Raw genomic sequence first — 20,508 nt, forward strand, 5'->3', positions numbered from 1 at the left:
CTCAGCTGTGCATCCCTGACTGATGGAGCGGGATGTAGGGCCGGCAGAGAAGCGGGCACAGTTTGTGCGATCCCTTTGCCAGCCCAGGGAGAGAGGGAAAACAGGAAAACAGTCACTTTTTTTCTTTCTTCCTTTCTTCCTTTCTTCTTTCTTTCTTTCTTTCTTTCTTTCTTTCTTTCTTTCTTTCTTTCTTTCTTTCTTTCTTTCTTTCTTTCTTTCTTTCTTTCTTTCTTTCTTTCTTTCTTTCTTTCTTTCTTTCCTTTTTTTTTTTTTCCCTTTTTTTTTTTTTTTTTCCTTTTTCCCCCCAGGCTCTGCTAAGTCTATAAAACCAGTTGTGTGGCCCTAACCTCCGTGGCCTTATATCTCCCATGCTGCCGGGCCAGCTCCGGGCAGTCTATCTTTGCACAATATACAGTAGACTTCACAAAACAGCACAATGGGGGAGGCAGGGAGGTGAGCATGTTAGAGGCGTGCATATTAAAGAGACCGAGGCAGAGGCAGCCGGGGGGTTTGGGGGGGGGACAGAAAAAAAGGGAGAGACAGTTTGGGGGGGGGGGTTGGGGGTTGGGGGGGGGGGGCTGTCCTTTCCCTCCTCAGCCCCCTTTCCTCTTTTTTTAGGGCCATTCAATTGGTTTCTGGGAGGCAGCACATCTCGGAGTCAGGGAGCAGTGTCCTTTGCGTTTTGTTACGGCTGTCACTCGCGCTCATTGTTAGGCATGTTCTACATGTTGTATCCCATATGGCCAGCTGGGCCGGGGGACCCCTCACAAAACCCAAATTGTGCCCAGCTTTCAAAACCAGCATTGTTGTCTGTGAAAGGAAGACGAATTAAAAATTCGTGCTATATCTATTCTGGAAAGAAAAAGGGGGAAAAAAAAAAAAAAAAAAAAAGGAAAAAAAAAAAAAAGAGAGAGAGGGAGAGAAAAAAAAAGAGAAAAAGAAACCCTCTCTCCTTCTCTCCCTCTCTCCTTCTCTCTTTGAAGAACAACAGAGCCCTCCTTTTCTCCCCGACCGGCTGACAAGTTGGGCTCATGGCGCAGGAAATCGCCCCCCCAGCGCATCTCCCGGCCCGCACCTCCCGGCGGCCCGGCCGAGAACAAGGGAGCATTCACCCCCTGTAATGTTATGCAGCGCCGCACTGACCAATTTCTGTTCTTTTTCCAGAGAACTGTCTCTTGTTGTGGCTCCTCGTTGTGCGAGGCGGGCGATTAGGGAGAGAAAAGAGAGAAAGAAAAAGAATAATGAAATAAAAAGAGAGAGGAGGAAAAGAAAGAAAGGGAGAGAGAGAGGGAGAGAGAGGAGAAGAGAGGGAAAGAAAGAGGGAAAGGAAGGGAAGGAGGGAAAGGAGGAAGGGAGGAAGGGAGGAAAGAAGGGAGGGATGGAGGGAGAGAGGAAGGAAGGAAGGAAAGAAGGAAGGAAGGAGGGAGGGAGGGAGAGAGAGAGGGAGAAAGAAAGAAAGAAAGAAAGAAAGAAAGAAAGAAAGAAAGAAAGAAAGAAAGAAAGAAAGAAAGAAAGAAAGAAAGAAAGAAAGAAAGAAAGAAAGAAAGGAAGGAAGGAAGGGAGGAAGGAAGGAAGGAAGGAAGGAAGGAAGGAAGGAAGGAAGGAAGGAAGGAAGGAAGGAAGGAAGGAAGGAAGGAAGGAAGGAAGGAAGGAAGGAAGGAAGAAAGGAAGAAAGAAGAAAAGAAGGAAGGAAGGAAGAAAAGAAAAGAAAAGAAAAGAAAAGAAAAGAAAAGAAAAGAAAAGAAAAGAAAAGAAAAGAAAAGAAAAGAAAAGAAAAGAAAAGAAAAGAAAAGAAAAGAAAAGAAAAGAAAAGAAAAGAAAAGAAATAAAGAAGGATGGAAAGAAAGAAAGATAGTGAAAAACTATTAAAAAAATAATAATAATAGCACTCATCCTTGCAATTTCTCCCATCCCACAGAGCAGGGGGCAGGCTGTGGGGCTGAGGCGGTGTGGGAGCAGGGAGAAAGCCCTCACCTGTGCCCTTCCTCAGCTCCGGCCGGCCTTCCCCAGCCCCTCTCGGGGCAGGAACTGTTTAGGCGAATCAGATAACCCGATAATGAGCTGGAAGCCCCGCTAAGCCCTGGAAATAACTTACTTTCGTCACCTATTGACTGTTTGGCTTAGTTTGGAACCGGTGTGGATTTTTCGGGTCTTTTTTCAAGAGAGCCGGTCAATGAAAAGCTAAGCCAATATTTACCAAGTATAAGAGCAATTCTCGGCGGTGTTTATTAAGGGGCCGGTAGGGAAGGGCTGCGGAGGACGCGCGGGGCCGCTCCCCCCTCCGCTCCCGGTGCTCTGCGGTGACGGCGGCCGCGGAATGCCAGGAAACGGGCACTTGTGGCTTCGGGAGAGCGGCACTCCGACAGCGTCAGTGCCTCACGGCCCTTTATCCCCGCATCGCATGCACTCTCCGAACCCGCTCCCCCGAATCCCGGCTGTCTTTTCCGAGAACGAAACGATTTCGGGGTTTATTGCTTTCTGCGAGGGATTGAGAATTCTGACGGTTTATTCTTTTGCTCGATGACTCTGCGGGACCGCTGGGAGGCAGCAGAACCCCGCGCAGGGCGCTGCGCAGCCCCGCAGAGCCGCCCGGGGATGCGGCCCGGAGCCCCGCGGAGAGCCGGGGAGGTGGGCGACGACCCCGAGCCCCGACGGGGCGGCCGCACGGCGGCGCTGCGGGACAAGGGACGGCCGGGGTGTGGGGGGGGGCCGGGCTGCCATCAGCGCACCCAAGGCCCCAAGCAACCTGGAGTGCCGGAGCAGTGCCGGGGCCTCGCCACCCTTAAGGATAAACACCGCGTTTTCCAAGTCCTAAGTGGGGTTGGGTGCGCGGCATTCATCTCTGGTTTAGTGTAATTACGAGCATCAATCGAGCCAGAAGAACGAAGGAACCGGCGGCGGTGAGGAGCAGCGTGCAGTGCCAACATCCCGAAGCGGGCGTGTTTTCCTCCCAACCCTCAGCCTCTTCTCAGGTCAGAACGGGGCTGGAGATGCAGGTGGCTACAGCTCACACATAACAAGGTGTTCCGGCAGCTCAGCCTAGCAGGTAGGTGCTCAAAGACTCCGGTTGTTATTTTGTTTGCTGTTGACGGTAGTGGTTTTTTTTTTTTTTTCTTGTTGTTTTGTTTTGAATGGTCCAACTCAGAGCTGCTTCAGGAAAAGCCAAACAAACAGAAGCTGCTGGATCGCCACTCTGTGCCTCCAGCACGCCTCCCACCAGCAACAGGCAGTGTCCCTTGCAGTGCCAGAACCACTGCTGAGCTTATGATGCTCAGCCGTGCCTCCTCTGTCCCATTTGTTTTGTTGCTCTGGCTAAAACACCATCTAAGGGCAAGTCAGTGCTCACGTTTTTATCCCAAACAAGAGGCCAATCTATGTTTTTGTTTCAGCCTCTGTTATTTGGAAGCATCAGAGCAGCTGGGACAGCTCTGTAACCAACTCTGGAAGTAAAAATGAAATTCTGAGCAAATGCCAGCTCTCAGTGCAGAGAGCAGAGCTGAATGCACATCTCCTGCAGCTCCAGCAGGAAATGCTCCAGGACAGACCACCCTGTGCTTATTTCCCTCCAGGTGCTGCATAGCTGCGTTTTGCATTTCCTTTGCTATATGAGGCTTTCATTCAGCAGATTCACTGCTGTGTAGAACCCAGTGTAGAACGAAGCATTTGGATTCAGCATCCTCTGCCCCCAAAATTGGATGGTCACATACAATGCTCCCACCTTGCACAGCTCGTGCTGAGGCTTTGCAGCTGACACAGCAGTTGCCACCCACCTGGGTGACATGGCAGCACCTGCTGTCCAGACCTCACCTGTCTCCCACCAGGGAAACCCCAGCTCCCACATCCTGGCACATCCCTGCCATCCAAGCCCACGTTCCCCTCCACCTCCCCTGGCTGGGACCAGTTGTCACCAGGCATGAAATCTAAAACCTTTCCCCATGGATCAAAATGAGAGTGTGAGAGAATCATCATGCAGTTCCCACTGGGCAACACAGGTACACACTTGAGTGTGGGTCTGATAATAAATTAATTTTAAATATTTTAATAGCAAAAGAAATGATCTACAACGTGAGTTATCACTTCTCCATTTTAATGTTTAACATGTTTTATTGTTTTGCACAAATAAGGTTTGAACAGAGAGAGGTAACCAGGATGTATGCAATGGCCCTTAATTCCACGTACACACTGGGGATTTAACTGCTAGAAACCCTCTCTGTGCTGCTGATAAAAAAACATTCCAGATGAGATGTGCAAGTCGGAGAGCTCAGAGGAACCTGCCTGGAATTGCTGCAGGTTGACTTAGCAAACATCAGCATTCCTCGATTCTGCATAGAGATCTGCTGTATTTCATGGGGTTTAGCACCACTTCAGGAAGAAAGCCATCCACCAGGAAAACTGCAAGTGAAGCTGCTTAGAATAAATCATGTGAAGTCGTATTATCACCACCATGGCTTGGTCTGGTCAATCAGGCTGAACTATTTCAACTATTTTAGGAAAACAAAATAATACAAAACAAAAAAATCAGTTATAAATACAGTAAGGGTGCTCTATTTATTTTTTTTCATTTTAGTGCCAAGAGCACAAAGAATCATATAGCAATCTATAACCCTAAAAAACAATAATACAAACAATTCAGGCATCCAGAGATGCCAAATCCTTCTTTGACCACATGAAGTATACAGAAAAAATTCATCATCATCTGTTGCCTGTGACTGTCAAATAAATATGCAAAGAATACTTAAAAAAAAAAAAAACCTTCCCCAGTCAAGGAGCTTCACAGCTATTTTCTTAATCAGGATTTTGTCCCACTCTAGTTGAACATGTCCCACAAAAGCTCAAAGGCCACCAACTCCACTGAAGCAAACCAAATGCCAACTAACCAATGGCACAACCAAACCAGCCTACTCACCAACCGACCAAACCAGCCGACCAATCAACCAACCAACAAAACCAGCCAACTAACCAACCAACCAGCCAACCAACCAGCCAACTAACCAACAATACAACTAAAACAGCCTACTCACCAACCAACCAAACCAGCCAATCAATCAACCAACCAACCAAACCAGCCAACTAAGCAACCAAACCGGCCAACCTACCAGCCAACTAACCAACGATACAACCAAACCAGCCTTCTCACCAAACCAGCCTGCCAGTGAACCAACTAACCAACAAAACCTATCAACTAACCAACCAAACAGCCAACCAACCATGCAGTCAAACCAGCCAACTCACCAACTGGCCAAACCAGCCAACCAATCAACCAACCAACCAAACCAGCCAACTAAACAACCAAACCAGCCAACCAACCAGCCAAATAACCAACAGTGCAACCAAACCAGCCAACTCACCAACTGACCAAACCAGCCAACCAATCAACCAACCAACAAAACCAGCCAACTAACCAACCAACCAGCCAACCAACCAAACCAGCCAGCCAACCAACCAAACCAGCCAACTAACCAACCAAACCGGCCAACCAACCAGCCAAATAACCAACAATGCAACCAAACCAGCCTTCTCACCAACCGACCAAACCAGCCAACTAACCAACCAACCAGCCAACCAACCAGCCAACCAACCAGCCAACTAACCAATGATACAACCAAACCAGCCTACTCACCAACTGACCAAACCAGCCTGCCAGTGAACCAACCAACCAACAAAACCTACCAACTAACCAAACAGCCAACCAACCAGCCAACTAACCAATCATGCAACTGAACCAGCCAACCAACCAAACCAGCCAACCAACCAACAAACCAGCTAACCAGCCAACTAACCAACCAACCAACCAGCCAAACCAGTCAACCAAACTTGCCAAACTACCAGCCAATCTGCCAAACCAATCAACCAGTCAATCAGCCAAACCAGTCAACCAATCAACCAAACCAGGTAACCAACAACCAACTGGCCAAACTACCACACAACCAGCCAGTCAACCAACCAATCAACCAAAGAGCATGCTTTGTTGCCCAAGATCAGCTCAAATAATGGAGTCTTAGTGTGCTTTTGATAAATATGGCCTCAGCTCTCCCACGCTTTATCCAAGGATCAGCACATCGCAGTCCTGATGCTCTGCTACACCGTGAAGGATTTGCTTTTCTCCTCTTCATCTCCTTTGATTTCTGCATCTGTAATTGCACCAGCAGCCCCTAAAGTGCAGTCTGTGATGCAGTCTTCCTTCCATAGCCTCAATACAACCTAAACACAAACTGAAATATGCTCACTTGAGGAAATATGGCGTGAATCAGCCTGAAATGTGTACTTTCATATCAAAATGCAGTAAAGCATCATGTATTTTTCTCAGGGCACATTCACATAAGTCAGTGACAGTGGTGAGAACTTTGGTCAAAAGGATTCCATGGTCTCCTTGACAGGATTGGGTACGGATCAGCCCAGTGGTTATCCCAGAAGATCCATTTATACAGTATAAAGGACCAAAGTTTGGGGACGTGGCTGCTACTGTCGCCTTGCCCCGCAATGCCAAATGCATGCTCCCAGGTGGGAGCTGGGAAAGGCACGCTCAGGCTTCAGTGGACTGAGGAAATAGAGGGCAGAATGATGTGTTTGTGTTCACTGCCGTCCGTCCCACCTTCCCTCACAGATCCTTTGCCCCACAGATGACAGATGGAGCTGGAACACTGAAAGCAATTCAGCCTTTTGGCAGCCCAGGACATTTAGGATTTCCCTTTCCTCCTTTTCCATCCTTCTGGAACCAAGCATTTCTGTGTTTGCTGCCTGCATCATGGTATAACCTGATTCAGCCTAACTTGGTCTAATTTGGCAGGAGCCCAGTCAAAATCTGGTCTGTCCAAACAAATCAGTGGAACAAATCAGTAGCAGGTTAGTGATTGCCAGCTTGTACACGTTCACAAAATCACGATCTTACTGCATTCGCTGTCGGCAAAAATTTTCAGGTGGAGCTTAGAGAAGGAAATTAACATGGCAGTGCCATATTACCTCTTTGATGAAAAGCACAGAGATATCAAGCTCCATCCACGCTGACATGATCCATCTCCTGCTGGTCCCAAGCCCAACAAAATCTGAAGATGCTGATAAAGTACATTAAGGAAGCCTTCTGTCTTTGAAAGACCTAGAAATTAAACCCCAAATGTGTGGTGCATACAGGAGGAGCTGAGATTTTTCTAGGCACCCCAGCATGTGTAGAGGAATAAATCAAATCACACGTTCTAAACCATCTGGCTTAATTTGTCACCAGCTGTTTTAATACTGACATTAAGAAAGGAAGGAAGGAAGGAAGGAAGGAAGGAAGGAAGGAAGGAAGGAAGGAAGGAAGGAAGGAAGGAAGGAAGGAAGGAAGGAAGGGAGAAAGAGAGAAAGAGAGAGAGAAAGAGAGAGAGAAAGAGAGAAAGAGAAAGAGAGAAAGAGAGAAAGAGAGAAAGAGAGAAAGAGAGAAAGAAAGAAAGAAAGAAAGAGAAAGAAAGAAAGAAAGAAAGAAAGAAAGAAAGAAAGAAAGAAAGAAAGAAAGAAAGAAAGAAAGAAAGAAAGAAAGAAAGAAAGAAAGAAAGAAAGAAATGACGACAACAACAAAACAGAACCCTAAATTGGTCTAGGCTTTCCATTTGGCTAAAAACCATAATGCAGGTGTTTAAAAGGGAAGCTCAGAGTAACCTCTGTTAAACTCCATCCCCCATTCATCTCTGATGTAAAACTGAAGCTCGGTAGTCAAGAAGAGAAAACTATTTTTCCATAACCAGTCCATTTTGTTTGGCTTAAGCTAAAATCCGAGGGCTGCCTTTTCATTTACAGGCACGCTTTGTATCTGGGTTAAGGACTTTAAAGTATGCTAAGGATAGGCTTTTGTTCTCCACCTCCTTGCTGTTCCCTCCTGCTTACCGTGGAGGTCAGCTCCTCCATTAGAGCCCGTGGGCTGTGACACTTGCTGCAGCGCAGAGCAAGCTGCCACCGATGCACTCCCTCCTTCACAAATCCCCACAGGTCACAGCTCCCAGGGGCTCTCAGACAACTTTCTGTATAATTCATCATTGCTTCCTGAGGTAAATAATGCATTCTGCGCCTCCGGTTATTGTGCTCCTTCAAAGGCCCAGTCAAATAAAAGTTTTGTTGTTTATCTTACTTTAAGAATGACTGTTTGCCCATCTCCCCTGATGTACCTTTATCTTGTTTCTGCCTCCCACAATAGCGAGAAGTCACTGCCAGGTAACCCCTTCCATTTCAGCCCTCTGAAAAAAAAAAAAAAAAATCACGGCGTGCTGCCTTCAATTCCATGGGTAAAGTGCCCTGACCCCCGTTGTGTCTCTGAGATTTAAGGTGGGCTGCATCCACCTTTTTCCCCTTCAGTCACCACACGCAGCAGCCAGGACTCATTATCTGCCAAGCAGCCTCCATCAGATGGAGCCTGTAGGTCGTGGGATGGATGCCACCGGTCACCTGGTCCCCATTGAGCTATGTTCACTGAGAAAGGCTTTGGTGTGGTCCAGAAATTGAAGCAAGGACAAGAGGTAATCTTCAGGATGAGAGGGGATGGCCTCACGTTGTTTCAGGTTAGGAACAATTCCTTTTCCCAAAGAACGGTGAGGTAGTGGAACAGCTGCCCAGGGAGTGGTTGGGGTCACCATCCCTGGAGATGTTCCCAAACCGCGGAGTTGTGGTACTGAGGGACGTGGTGTAGAGCACTCATGAGCATGGGATGATGGTTGGACTGGATGATCTTTTAGTGATCTTTTTCAATCTTAATGATTCTCTGATTCAAATGGGTCTTTGTGTGTATTTGAGACAAAGGCTTGAGACAAAGAAGTGAGGAGGACCTCATTCTCAGTGGCATCACATCATGATGGCAAAACATGAGAAGTCTGGTCTCCACATTGCCCTCTGGTCAGCCTCTGGCTGCACTATGTTGGTGCAGAAAATGGCACCCACCAGATTTCATAGCATCATAGAATTACAGAATGGTTTGAGCTGGAAGGGACCTTTAAAGCCCATCCATTCCAACCCCCTGCAGTGCACAGGGACACCCACAGCTCCAGCAGTGCTCCTGACCTTGGCTGTGTGCAGGGATGGGGCAGCAGTGCCTTTCTGGGCAATCTGTGCCAGTACTTCCTACCATTATCATAAGAAGTGCTTTCCTTCTATCCCATCTAAATCTCCCCCTTTCAGTTTGAAACCATTTCCCTTTGTCCTATCACAGCAGACCCTGCTAAAGAGCCTGTCCCCTTCGTTCTTAGACCTCCCCTTTAGGTACTGATCTCAGGAGGTTCCATCTCAGCCCCAGAGGAGTGGAAACCTTCATCCTTCCTCCTCCTGCCATAGGCTGTGGGGACCTCCCACGTCACCCATGCAAACAGTAATTACGCCCCTGAAGATTCAGTTCCTACCCTCTACAGCTTGATTTTAAAGGCAAACAGCAGCTTTCCTAATTTTCATCAATTATTCATGGGCCACTTAAGATAGCCATCAAATATATAATCAAATTAAATTAACATATCTTGAGTTTTGTAACCCAAGATTTCCTGTTTCGGCCCACAGGACGCCTGCTTCTGTTTGGGTTGCCACTTAATCACTGCGTAATATTTGTTTTGGCTTCGTTGTGTGTAAGGAGAGATTTATACCGTTCCATCTGGCTGCAGCACGCTAGTCATCAGAGGATAAAAGCTGCCCTTAACTCCTCTATGGGCTGTGTTCATGTAACTCCACACTGCAGCACGAGCCTTTGAGAAATAACACTGCAGTAATCAGACCTGCCTCTGCCTCTATCCACCTTATCTGTCCTTCCCAAACACGCTGTGTGAGCATCCTCCCCTATGCCCCATCCTTCTCCTCCCAGCTCCTTATGTTCCCACACAAAGAAAGCTGCCGTGTGATGGTTTCATCTGAATTTATTTAGGATGCAAGAGCATTTTGTGGCCTCAACGTGGATAAGGGTCCCATTGAAGGTCAGTACTGAGGGTCAAACTCAATGCTGAGGCTGCTGTCTCAGCCCACAGAGGTCAGCACCCACTGGAATCAATGGGAAGCCTCACACCGACTTCACCGATCAAGTCAGCATCCCTTCTTTCCTCAGTCCTGCAAGGCAAACATGTTGGCTTTCCATGCAGAAACATTCCTGGAAAGTCTCTTCTCTGCAGTGCTCCTGCACAGCTCCTCCCAGCCAGCACCAAGCTACAGGGAAAGAAAGAAAAAAAAACTCCATTAAGAGTGCTATTTTAAAGAAGGGAAAGCAGATAGCATCAGGAGACGATCGGCAGAGCTGGGTAACAGCTGAGCAGGAGAAGCTGTTTTACTTCTTGAGTGGCATTTGAGGCACAATGGTTTACATTTTAGATAATTCAGCGTATCAACCGTGCAACAAAAGTAATTCAATGATACCATTTTCAGCCTTTGAGCAGAATGGATCTTAATTGCCAAAGAGACATTTTCCTTCATATCTCTGGATCTGTGCTTCACGATTTTTGTACTCTGAGCCTCAGAAAATTGCATCTCTCTCCTGATTAAGTGCTTAATTGTGGTCAGTGCTTTTCAAAGTATTTTCAGCAGTTAGCTGAAGTTCCACTTCAGACACGCACCGTTATTGACTTCTTTATCAACTCGCACCGTTTCCCCACATCAAATGCCTTCTGAAGCACCTTGGTGAGCCCAGATCCCCTCCTGTTCTGTGGGGGCTCTGAGCAGAGCCTGGCCGTTCTTTGCCAACACCTCCTGCTTCATAGACCACAGGATGGTTGGGTTGGAAGGGACCTCAAAGCCCTCCCAGCCCAACCCCTGCCATGGGCTGGCTGCCCCCCAGCAGCTCAGGCTGCCCAGGGTCCATCCAAATTGGCCTTAGGTACCTCCAGGTATGGGGCACCCACAGCTCTCTGGGTGGCTCCTACAGGACAGAAGCACCTTCCCCATCCCTTTGGCTGAACTGGCCAAAAGGAGTTTGGCTACAATTTTAAACCAGGAATTATGTGCCAATATATACACTCCAGTGCATTGCTCACTGGAAGGGTTGTGCCAATATTGCTTCAACATCATTGGACAAAATCACTGTGGGTTCTGATGAGGATCCATGGTTTAATCCCTGCCCCTTAGAAGACCATGCGAACATGAGGATGGAGGGTTCCAATGTCCAGCTTCACAGCACTATGAAATTAAACACAGTGTCTAGAAACCTTGCTACTGTCACATCTGAAAACTTGTACTGCACTGTAACTATCGAGTGCAGATTGCCATCAGGGGGTCAAACTCTGACATGGTTTCCAGTGTTGCAGCTTTCATAGCTGTGAGATGAACAGCACACTGTCTGGAACACAGCAGACCTTAAGAACAGAGAAAGTATCTCAGCAAGGATTAGAAATGCTTAGGTCTGGGAAAGCATTATGAAACGTAGAATCATAGGCTCAAAGAACCATCAAGGCTGGAAAAGACCAATGGGATCATCCAATCCAACCCCAGCCCACCATGCCCACCATCCACATCCCGCAGTGCCACATCCCCACGGCTCTGGGACACCTCCAGGTGACCCCAGCACTTCCCAGGAAGCTGTGTCAGTGCAGAATCACTTCTGGAGAAGGAATTGTTCCTAACGGCCAACCTGAACCTCCCCTGGCACAACGTGAGGCCATCCCCTCTCATCTTGTCGCTGTTACCTCCTTTCAGGTCACTGCAGAGAGCAATAAGGTCTCCCCTGAGCTCCCTCTTTGGCCCAACTCTTTACCTTGGGCACATGAGTGACCACAACTGAGATGGGAGAGGGGATCCCTGTCGGTCCCCATCACTCACATGAAATTGTCTGGGCACAGGATTGACCAATCTGGTGAGTCACAGTGACCTGGGACCATTCTCCACCAGGAACCCCCACCTCCAGGGCAGGATCCATCCCAGCTCTGGGCACATGGCTGATGAAGGAACCAGCAGCTCCTAGATAATATTTTCATTTCATTGTACATGAGAAAAGATAATTACTTTCAGGGTTTAAGAACTGGATGTGTTGATCCAAGTGTAATCTGTGTTTTAGCATTTGATTATTACATTAGAAATACAAATGTCATTGGGCTGTAGTAACCCAAGCTATCCAAAGAAGAAAGACGTGTTATTTAAGTTAGAGGACAGAGGGAAGAGCAGAAGCCAACGAGGGACTTGTAACTTTTGTCAATTAAAAAATACTACATCAGAAAAACATTTCTAGAGCCAAGAGTCTTCGTTTTCTTTAAATGCCTTCTTTCCTTTGTTCCATTCAGAATGAGGAAGGCAGGGAGGATGCCTTCATAAGCACGTGAGTGAAAAACACAGAACTTCCTAACCCAGTTTTGTTTTTTCTTGCCACCATTTCCAACCGTGCCAGATGGACAGAAGGATCTGCAGCTCCTCCAAGGCAGAAAAAAAATAAAAGGAAGAGCTGAATTTCATATCAGAAATCCAGCAGCTGAGGACTCGGAAAAATATGGCATTAATACCAGTTAGCGGTAATGGATAAGCACACTTCGTTACAGCAGAATCCCAATGCATGCTCTTGGAGGTGGAGATCTGAGCTGACATTCCCTGTGGGCTCAGGGCCTGAAGATGTTTTTGTCTTCCCTTTCCTTAGTCGGGCTGGCACCTTCCTTGTCCCTCTTATCCCAGCCTTCCCTAATGAATCTGACACGCAGATCATCTCCTTCACGCCCCAGCCTGACTCAATGCAAAGCGATGTGAAGCAGAACCAGAGGCCAAAACAGAGCAAATCACATCTATTTACTCATCTCAAGATGCAGCGCTGTCCTCCAGGATCCCCGCTCAGAACTTCTTGCTGAAACCATCTAACACAAACCGGGTGCCAAGATTGTGCATAATAGTTAATAACATGAGCGTGCGCCAAGAACTGATTCAAAATCGTTGTTATTTGCTGCTGAACAAGCTATCGCCTTGATTTCTCAGCAAAGTTCAAGTTTACAGCTGGCTGATTTGTCCTGCTAGCATTTCTGAAGCACTGCTGTTGTATGAAATTTTATTAAATTGCCAGCATCGGCGGCTGTTCAAAGTTTGTGCGCCTTATTTCAATTGATGACAGCAAAATAAGGAAATAAAAGGAGGGGGAGGCAGGGGAATCCTGTTAAGGTTTTTTTCTTTCTCCTTTTCAATAAAATGTCAACTCTATTATATAGATGTCAACTCCATTACTGTAATGCTCCTTCTGTAACCTCACCACAGAACTATCTGCTAATAAAACAAGTTTCTCAAAGGAAGCGCCGAGGGCAAGCGCACCCACTGTAGCCTTCAATCCGCTTAAGGAAATGCCTGTTCATCCCCATAGGCACCTATGCCGTTTCCATTTTCCCATTTTTCCTGGTTATCTCGGAATCTGCTTGTTATCCCATGGAGCCTGAGGTGCCACAGACCTCCCTGGAGAAGACAGGAGGTGGGGATGAAGTGCGATGCCCAGCTTCTTGGTGGCACCACTGGGACGGCACCATGGGGACCACAGGGAGCACCTCATGGAATCACAATATCACTGAACTGTTTGAGTTGGAAGGGACCCCTAAGGACCATCTGGTCCACCCCCCTGCAGTGCACAGGGACACCCACAGCTCCATCAGTGCTCAGAACCCCATCTGGCCTGAGCTTGGCTGTCTGCAGATGGAGCAGCACCACCTCTGTGGGCAACCTGTGTCACTGCCTCACCACTCTTAGCATCCCTGGGGTCCCCAAGGTGCAGACAAGCCCCCATCCAACTCTCCCCCCAGAATGCATCAAGACCACAAATCCCTCCCCTATATACATTTATATTCATATCCTTTAAACCGGAATTTCCATCCTCAGTTGATATTCTCACTCATCCCCATGCAGCACCAGTGGGGGACAGATCACCATCACTGGCTCAGGTTTGTTGGCTGTATGCATCAATATCAAGACAAAGATGAGTACATATTTAAAAAAGAATAAAGCAAGCCATTCCAGAATGGGAGTTATTTAGATAATTGATTTCCCTTGGACTCACAAGCACTAAATAACACCCTCTGAGCTGCATCTCCCAGATAACCTTTTCCTTCAAATCGCTCTTCCTAAGGACTGGCCTTTGACAGAGGCATCTCGCAAAGTGCAAATCCAGCAAGCTTTAAGCAAGCTCATAGGTAAGACCTTTCCGAGAGAACGCCACGATGATTCCTCAAGCAATTATTTTTTCTTGGTATCCTTTGCATAGAGAGAGCTAATTAACTGCCTGCCAGGTTCTGCGGATTCACAGCGAAAAATGAAGTAGTACAAATGTCATAATTAATTAGCGGTTTAATGCTAGAATGAACACAGCAAAGGTGCTATAAATATTCAGGCAACGGGACCTCTATGCTAGCACGTGCTTGTGGCACAGACCTGTCTTGTGGGACCCTGGACTGACCCCAGACCTGCACCCGACAGCCCCAGCCAAGAGCCCAAGCATTGCATGCCCAGCACGGGGCGTGCGTGAGCCTTGCTCCCATGGAGCTCCTCCTCTCCCCTGCTGGATGCCCCCTGCTCGGCTCAGCCTCCTGGAGCGAGGGCTCCCAGTAACTATGGTTACTTCTAATTGTGCAGGGAAAATTATTCCGACTTCAAAGGTAATGGAGAGGATCCTTCAGGAAGTCAACACTCTGTCATTTCCTCCTGCTGCATCTACCCCTAACCCAAGGAGTCACCTTGACCGCACGCTGACTTCAGGATGCCAACAAAGGAAACCAAGGGGTGTCGTCAAATGAGTATCAAGGTTTCCTCCCCCCCTCTTTTTTTTCCCCCTTTCCAAAGAGAGCCCACGTGATGCTAGATGCCAATCTGTCTGCAGGGAGTGGTGGGGTCACCTGGAGGTGTCCCAGAGCCGCGAGAGAGGGACGTGGGCAGTGGGCACAGCGGGGTAGGTGGAGTTGGACTGGATGATCTTAGTGGTCTTCTCTACCTCCACAATTCTATGATTCTATGGTTCTAAACCAACCAGGAGAGCAAACCAGCCAGGAGGTGTTGAGCCAGAAGCCACGCATGTGGGGATACAGCGCCGACAGCATCCAGCCTGGTCCTGAGGGGTTCTGCTGAGCACAGAACCAGCTCCAGCTGGAACCACGGCAACCCACCTTAATGCCATCAGCATCCCATCTCCGTGCTCGCACCCCCTGCCAACCCTCAGCACGCTTCCCATGGGCTTCGGAGCTGTCCAGCATCTTCCCCAGCGATGCGGCAGAGAATGGGAAAAGGGTTTTTTTTTTCGGCCAACCTCCAAATGAACAGATTAACAGCTTGGCAAACGGCTCGAGGAGCAGGTTACTGCCACGGGGTGCAAGAGGCACGCAGCACCCAGTGTGGGCGTCCAGCCAGAGGTGGGCACGCAGCCCATTGCGAGGACGGAGGGGCACAGAGAAGGCCCCGCTGCTGCAAACTACTCTGAAAACACTCTGACAGAATGCTTTGCTCAGCATGCACAGCTCTCGAGGAAGGATTTGAGAAGTCCAATGCATTCGGCTTTTGTTCCAATTAGGGGCACGTGGAACACCTACAGTCACTACAGTAGAAAGTAATTATCGAGTGGTGATTGCCATCAAGTAAAGACAGGCAACACGGGGGGGTCACAGGGGTGAGTGGTGAGACCAGGACCCCACCGTACAACTCTGCTGTTGACTTTATCTCCTTATAAGCAACTCCCCCAAAAACACAAAACCATCTCCAGTACTGGAAGCAGGCACCCAGCCCTGTAATTAATTCCCAAGGGCCTGATTCCTCCTGGACACATTGGTGTGGGCAGTGGGAGCAACATGTGCAGCTGGAGATGGACAGACATCACTCCTTCCCTCTGAACGGGGCGGGGGGGAAGAGCTGCTACACCTGGGCTTTGTAGGGAAATGATGTCAGAACACCCTGGAAAACCCACGTTTCTTTTTAAATCAAATTAAATGTCTTTAGAAAGCAATGTCTTCAGCTTCTATTCCTGAGCCCCTTTTTAATCTCTACCAAATTATTGGTAGGAGGTGAACGGAGGCAATCTGCCATCAGCCCGAGCGCAGCGCCGTAACTCGGCAGTGGGCGGCTGTGGCTGATGAGTTGGAGGGAACTACTGCTTGTAGGCGAGCGGCCGCAGCACTAAATTAGCATTTATACAGACTTATTGAAACGTGGCCCCCCCAAAATCAGCCCCGAGCGTTGTGTCAATTGTGTCTCGCCAAGGTCAGTATCTTCACTGTAATAGACACAGTCTAAAACAGCAAGAACAACTCAGCGGTGGAAATGAGCGCCGTCCGCCCAAAATATGCCATTATTAGCAGAAAGATAAGCCAAGCCGTTATTATCAGAAAGACAAATCGAGGTCTGAAATAACACCTGCACTTTGCAGTGATCGGCAGTGGTGACCTCCTGCGCTGTGTGTGTCAGTGGGGAGCTATGGAAATAACCCCCAAATTAAAACCCCATCGTCGGATTTCTCGGTGGGCTCTTCTCTATCATTGCCTGCCTTATCGCACTTCCTTTTTTAATGCCTTTTGAAAATCTCCCTTTGGAATTACTTGGCTGGAATTCTGCAGCTCGGTCATCCCATGTTATGGGAGGGCACGGTCCGGTTTTGCTTCTCACTTCCAGGTACGGAGCAATTCAGTTAGAAAATACACATTCTATGATTAAGGATGACTTCAAGGGTTGGTTTGGGGTGTTTTTTTGGTTTTTTTTTTTGGTGTGAAAATGTGCCTTATCAATTGGATCTTCATTTTCACACGTATTCTAAAGCAACAAAACATTTTTTCCCGTTGGAAAATTTCGACTCACAGGAGAGTGAGGAAACAAAGGCACGAGTTGGGTTGCTGCAAAGAGTAAAACAGCAAAGGGATAAAGCACCTCAACACTGCATTCCAACCCGGACCTGCTGCTTCATACCGCCCTTGCCAACACGCTTTCTTTCAGTAAAGTCGAGATGGGCAGCTTAGGAAATGACAGAAGAAATCATTACAATGCTGAGGGGTTGAGCTATATAGATATAGACATAAAAATCATACTATTAATGAGTGAAGAATTCCAGGGTGCTCCTGGTGGGAGCAGCAAACGGGGTGCATTTCTCCTGGCTGCACTCATCCTTCGGGGCTCAGCACTGTGGGGAGCGCTGTGCGTTCTGGCAGCAGAGCTGTGAGATGTCCCCACACTGTCCCTGCCAGGCATCCTTAGGGCAGTTCCCATAGGACATCCTTAGGGCAGGAGGGTTTGGGCCCTGCGGCTCTCCAGTCCCCTCCACACTTTGATAGTGGGGCTGGGGATGTGGAGAGGGAGGAAATGCACGAGAAAAAAAAAAAAAATTAACGGGAGCACCAGGAATTCTGCTTAAAGTCTGGAAAACCTGCACATGAACCAAGTTTTGTAGGTAAACTTGGTGGGGATAAAGAGTTTGGGACGGATGAGCTAGCAAGAGAAGTAATGCACGCACATCTCCGTCTGTGCTGAACTACTGGGATCAGAAAAAGGATGGATCCACAGAGAAGGGATGTGGGGAGAGGATGGGATGGGATGAGAAGAGAAAGGGAAGTGGGAAAGGAAAGGGGAAAAAAAAAGGGAAAGGGAAAAGGGAATAAAATTGGGGGAAGGGAAAAGGAAAGAGAAGAGATGGGGAAGTGTAAGAGGAACGTGAAGGGAAAGAGAAGAGAAGGGAAGGGTCCCACGGCCCCCAGGCCATCCTGCAGTGAGGAAGCAGCCCTCAGCATCCTGCACCGACCACCCAGATGCACGTCGAGGGGCTGCATACGGTTGAGCCTTGCCCGGCGGCCCGTCCTCACCCAGGGAAGGGTCGGTAGCGGCGCGGGGACACGCCGAGAGCTCAGCCCCTACTCGCGGGCACGGCCGCCCCGTCGGGATGCCCGGAACGGGAAGCGGACCCCGGCCGCAGTTCCCCCGACGGCTCCGCAGCCCCAGCCCGGCGGCGGCGGCAGCCCGAGGGGGCATTTCATTGTTGCAAAGCGAACGAAATCCCAAATCCCCGACCGTCCACCGCCCTTCCAAACTCCCCCCGGCCAGGCCCGGACCCCACGGAGCGGCGACCCCAGGGCCCCGTCCCCGCCGCGCCCACGCCGGGAGCGCCGCGGATTTCGGGAGAGGCGTTTTCCGTCAGGGCCGCGCCGTCGGGTCGCGGGTACTTACGGGCGAGGGCCGCGGAGGAGCTGCTGCGGCCGTGCCCCGGGGCGGCCGGGCTTAAGAGCCCGACGGCGGCCGCGGGACAATGCCGGGAGGAGGAGGCCGGGGCCGGGCGGCGGCGGGAGGCGGGGGCGCTGCCCGGCGGCGGGGAGGGGACGGGGCCGCCCGCCGCCGCTGTCCCCCTCCGGGCCGTCGCTCCGCCCCTCGGTGTCTGGCGTAAAGCTGGCGCCGGGCTAAAAGAAACGGCGAGCTACGAGCGCCCAGGGGCTGGTAGCCGCCAGCGCACGGCTCGCCGGTGGCGGCGGGAGCGGAGGGCCCGGCCCGCCCCGCCATGTCGCTGAGCCCCAAGCACACGACGCCCTTCTCCGTCACCGACATCCTCAGCCCCATGGAGGAGAGCTACAAGAAGTTCGGCGGCATGGACGGGGCGGCCGGGCTGGGGCCCTACAGGCAGCCCGCGGTGCCCGGCGCCGCAGCGGCCGCCGTCCCGCAGCACGTCGTGGCGGGCCCCGCCGGGGCGGCCGCCTACCACATGCCGCACGGCGTCTCCCAGTTCCCGCACGGAGCCGTCGGGGGGTACTGCGGCGGCGGGCTGGGCAACGTGGGCGAGCTGCCCGCCTACCCCGACGGCATGAGGAGCGGCGCGGCGGCGGGCGGCGGCTGGTACGGGGCCGGCGGAGACCCGCGTTACCCCGGCAGTAAGTGCGGGCGCGGGGCGAGGGGCGGCGGGCGGCGGGATGGGGCGGCTGTGCTCCGACGGGGCGGCCCCGGCTCTGAGCCGCGCGTCCCGCTCAGTCTCCAGGTTCGTGGGCCCGGCGGCGGGGATGAACGTGGCCGGGATGGGCGGCCTGAGCGGCCTCGGCGAGGGAGCCAAGGGCATCGTGCCGCTGCACGCGGCCCCGCGGAGGAAGAGGCGAGTGCTCTTCTCGCAGGCGCAGGTCTACGAGCTGGAGCGGCGCTTCAAGCAGCAGAAGTACCTGTCGGCGCCGGAGCGGGAGCACCTGGCCAGCCTCATCCACCTCACGCCCACCCAGGTGAAGATCTGGTTCCAGAACCACCGCTACAAGATGAAGCGGCAGGCCAAGGACAAGGCGGCCGCCCAGCAGCTGCACCCCGACGGCTCCGGCGGCCTCTGCCAGCAGCCCTCGCCCCGCCGCGTCGCCGTGCCCGTGCTGGTGAAGGACGGCAAGCCCTGCCCGCCGCCGGGCAGCGGCACCCCGGCTCCCGGGCAGCCCGCGGCCCCCAGCGGCCCCGGGGGCTCGCTGCCCGCCTCCCACCCGCACCCCGGCTCGCTGGGGCAGGCGGCGGACCTGGAGGAGCTGGCGCCCAGCCCGCCGTCGCTGCACGGCCAGGTGCCCCCCCTGGCCCCCATGGACTCGGCCGGCGTCGATTACAACGGCGGCATGGTCAGCCCCAACCTGCTCTACGGCAGGACGTGGTAATCCGACGGGGCGGGCGGCTCGGGGTGTCCGCACCCAGCCCGGCCCCGCCGTCCCGCGGAGCCCGAGAGCCGCCGTGCGCGTACCTTGCGGCCCCGCTGAGCGCGAACAATAAACCTTCTGAAGCGCAACTTAGCCCGGCAGAATTAATTTTAGAAGGGTGCCCCCGAAGTGCGATTTCATTATCGGTTGATTGGAGGGAAATTGAGTCGTAACCGGAGGTCGAGGAGGCGGCGAGCGGTGCGGGCGGGAGCGGCCGCTGCCTTCCGCAGGACGGGGAGCGCCGGCAGCGCCGAGAGGACGCGGAGACTTTTCCGGAGGAGCTCGTCGGCTTCGACGCTCGTATTCCAGGGGGAAAAAAGAGTCGCGTTCGTTGTTCTGAATTACGGCTTACGAAATTAACGTTCGCGCATGGACAGAAAGCCCCCCGACGGCAGCGGGCAGCCCCCGCCGGGCCGCCTCGGGGCTGCGAACGGCGGGCGGGCGGGGAGCGCCGCGGGTGCCGGTGTGCGAGCCGCTTCCTTTTTCTGATTTTCTTTTTTTTGTTGTTGTTGTCGTTTGTTTGTTTGCTTTGTTTCCCCATCCCTTTATTTCTATTCCTTTTCCCCTGAATTTTTTTGTTTTTTTTTTCCTTTTACTTTTCCGGTTTTTTTTTTTTGCGTTTTTTTTTTTTTTCCCGTTTACATTTTTTTTTTCTCTCCCGCTTTCTTTCTTTCTTTTTATTTCTTTTTCTTTTCTCCATTTCTTTCTATTTATTTATTTATTTTTCCCTTCTCTTTTTCTCTTTTTTTTTCTTCTTTTTTTTTTTTTACAATAAAGACAAACGTTGTTCTGAACCCTCGCTGCCTCCTTCCCGCTCCATGCCCGTGGCTGCCGCTTCCCTCCTGCAAAACCGCGCTGGGATTTCGTTCCGTGATGCTATCTGGGGTTGTTCTGCTGTTGGAACGGTTTTAGGGGTGGAATAGATTTAGGGCTCCTGCTCCCCACGCAGGAGTGAAGGGGATGCTGT

General features: G+C 50.8%; 1 protein-coding gene across 1 annotated transcript; it reads left to right on the top strand.

The window, feature by feature from the left end:
• Positions 1–18,289: 18,289 nt before the first annotated feature.
• NKX2-4 (NK2 homeobox 4) lies at positions 18,290–20,119 on the top strand. Its single transcript, XM_031603373.2, has 2 exons — positions 18,290–18,758; positions 18,856–20,119. Exons 1-2 carry the CDS (start codon positions 18,392–18,394, stop codon positions 19,500–19,502), a joined length of 1,014 nt encoding a protein of 337 aa, XP_031459233.1. The 5' UTR covers positions 18,290–18,391; the 3' UTR covers positions 19,503–20,119.
• The last annotated feature ends 389 nt before the right edge of the window (positions 20,120–20,508 follow it).

The sequence above is a fragment of the Phasianus colchicus genome, chromosome 2 (assembly GCF_987193195.1).
Source record: "Phasianus colchicus chromosome 2, bPhaCol1.hap1.1, whole genome shotgun sequence".
NCBI lineage: Eukaryota > Metazoa > Chordata > Aves > Galliformes > Phasianidae > Phasianus > Phasianus colchicus.

Bases quoted from the DNA above. Each gene is read 5' to 3' on its own strand.
- NKX2-4 (XM_031603373.2), top strand. From the start codon at position 18,392: ATGTCGCTGAGCCCCAAGCACACGACGCCCTTCTCCGTCACCGACATC. The intron at 18,759-18,855 runs GTAAGTGCGGGC...CGTCCCGCTCAG, and splicing joins AGACCCGCGTTACCCCGGCA to TCTCCAGGTTCGTGGGCCCG.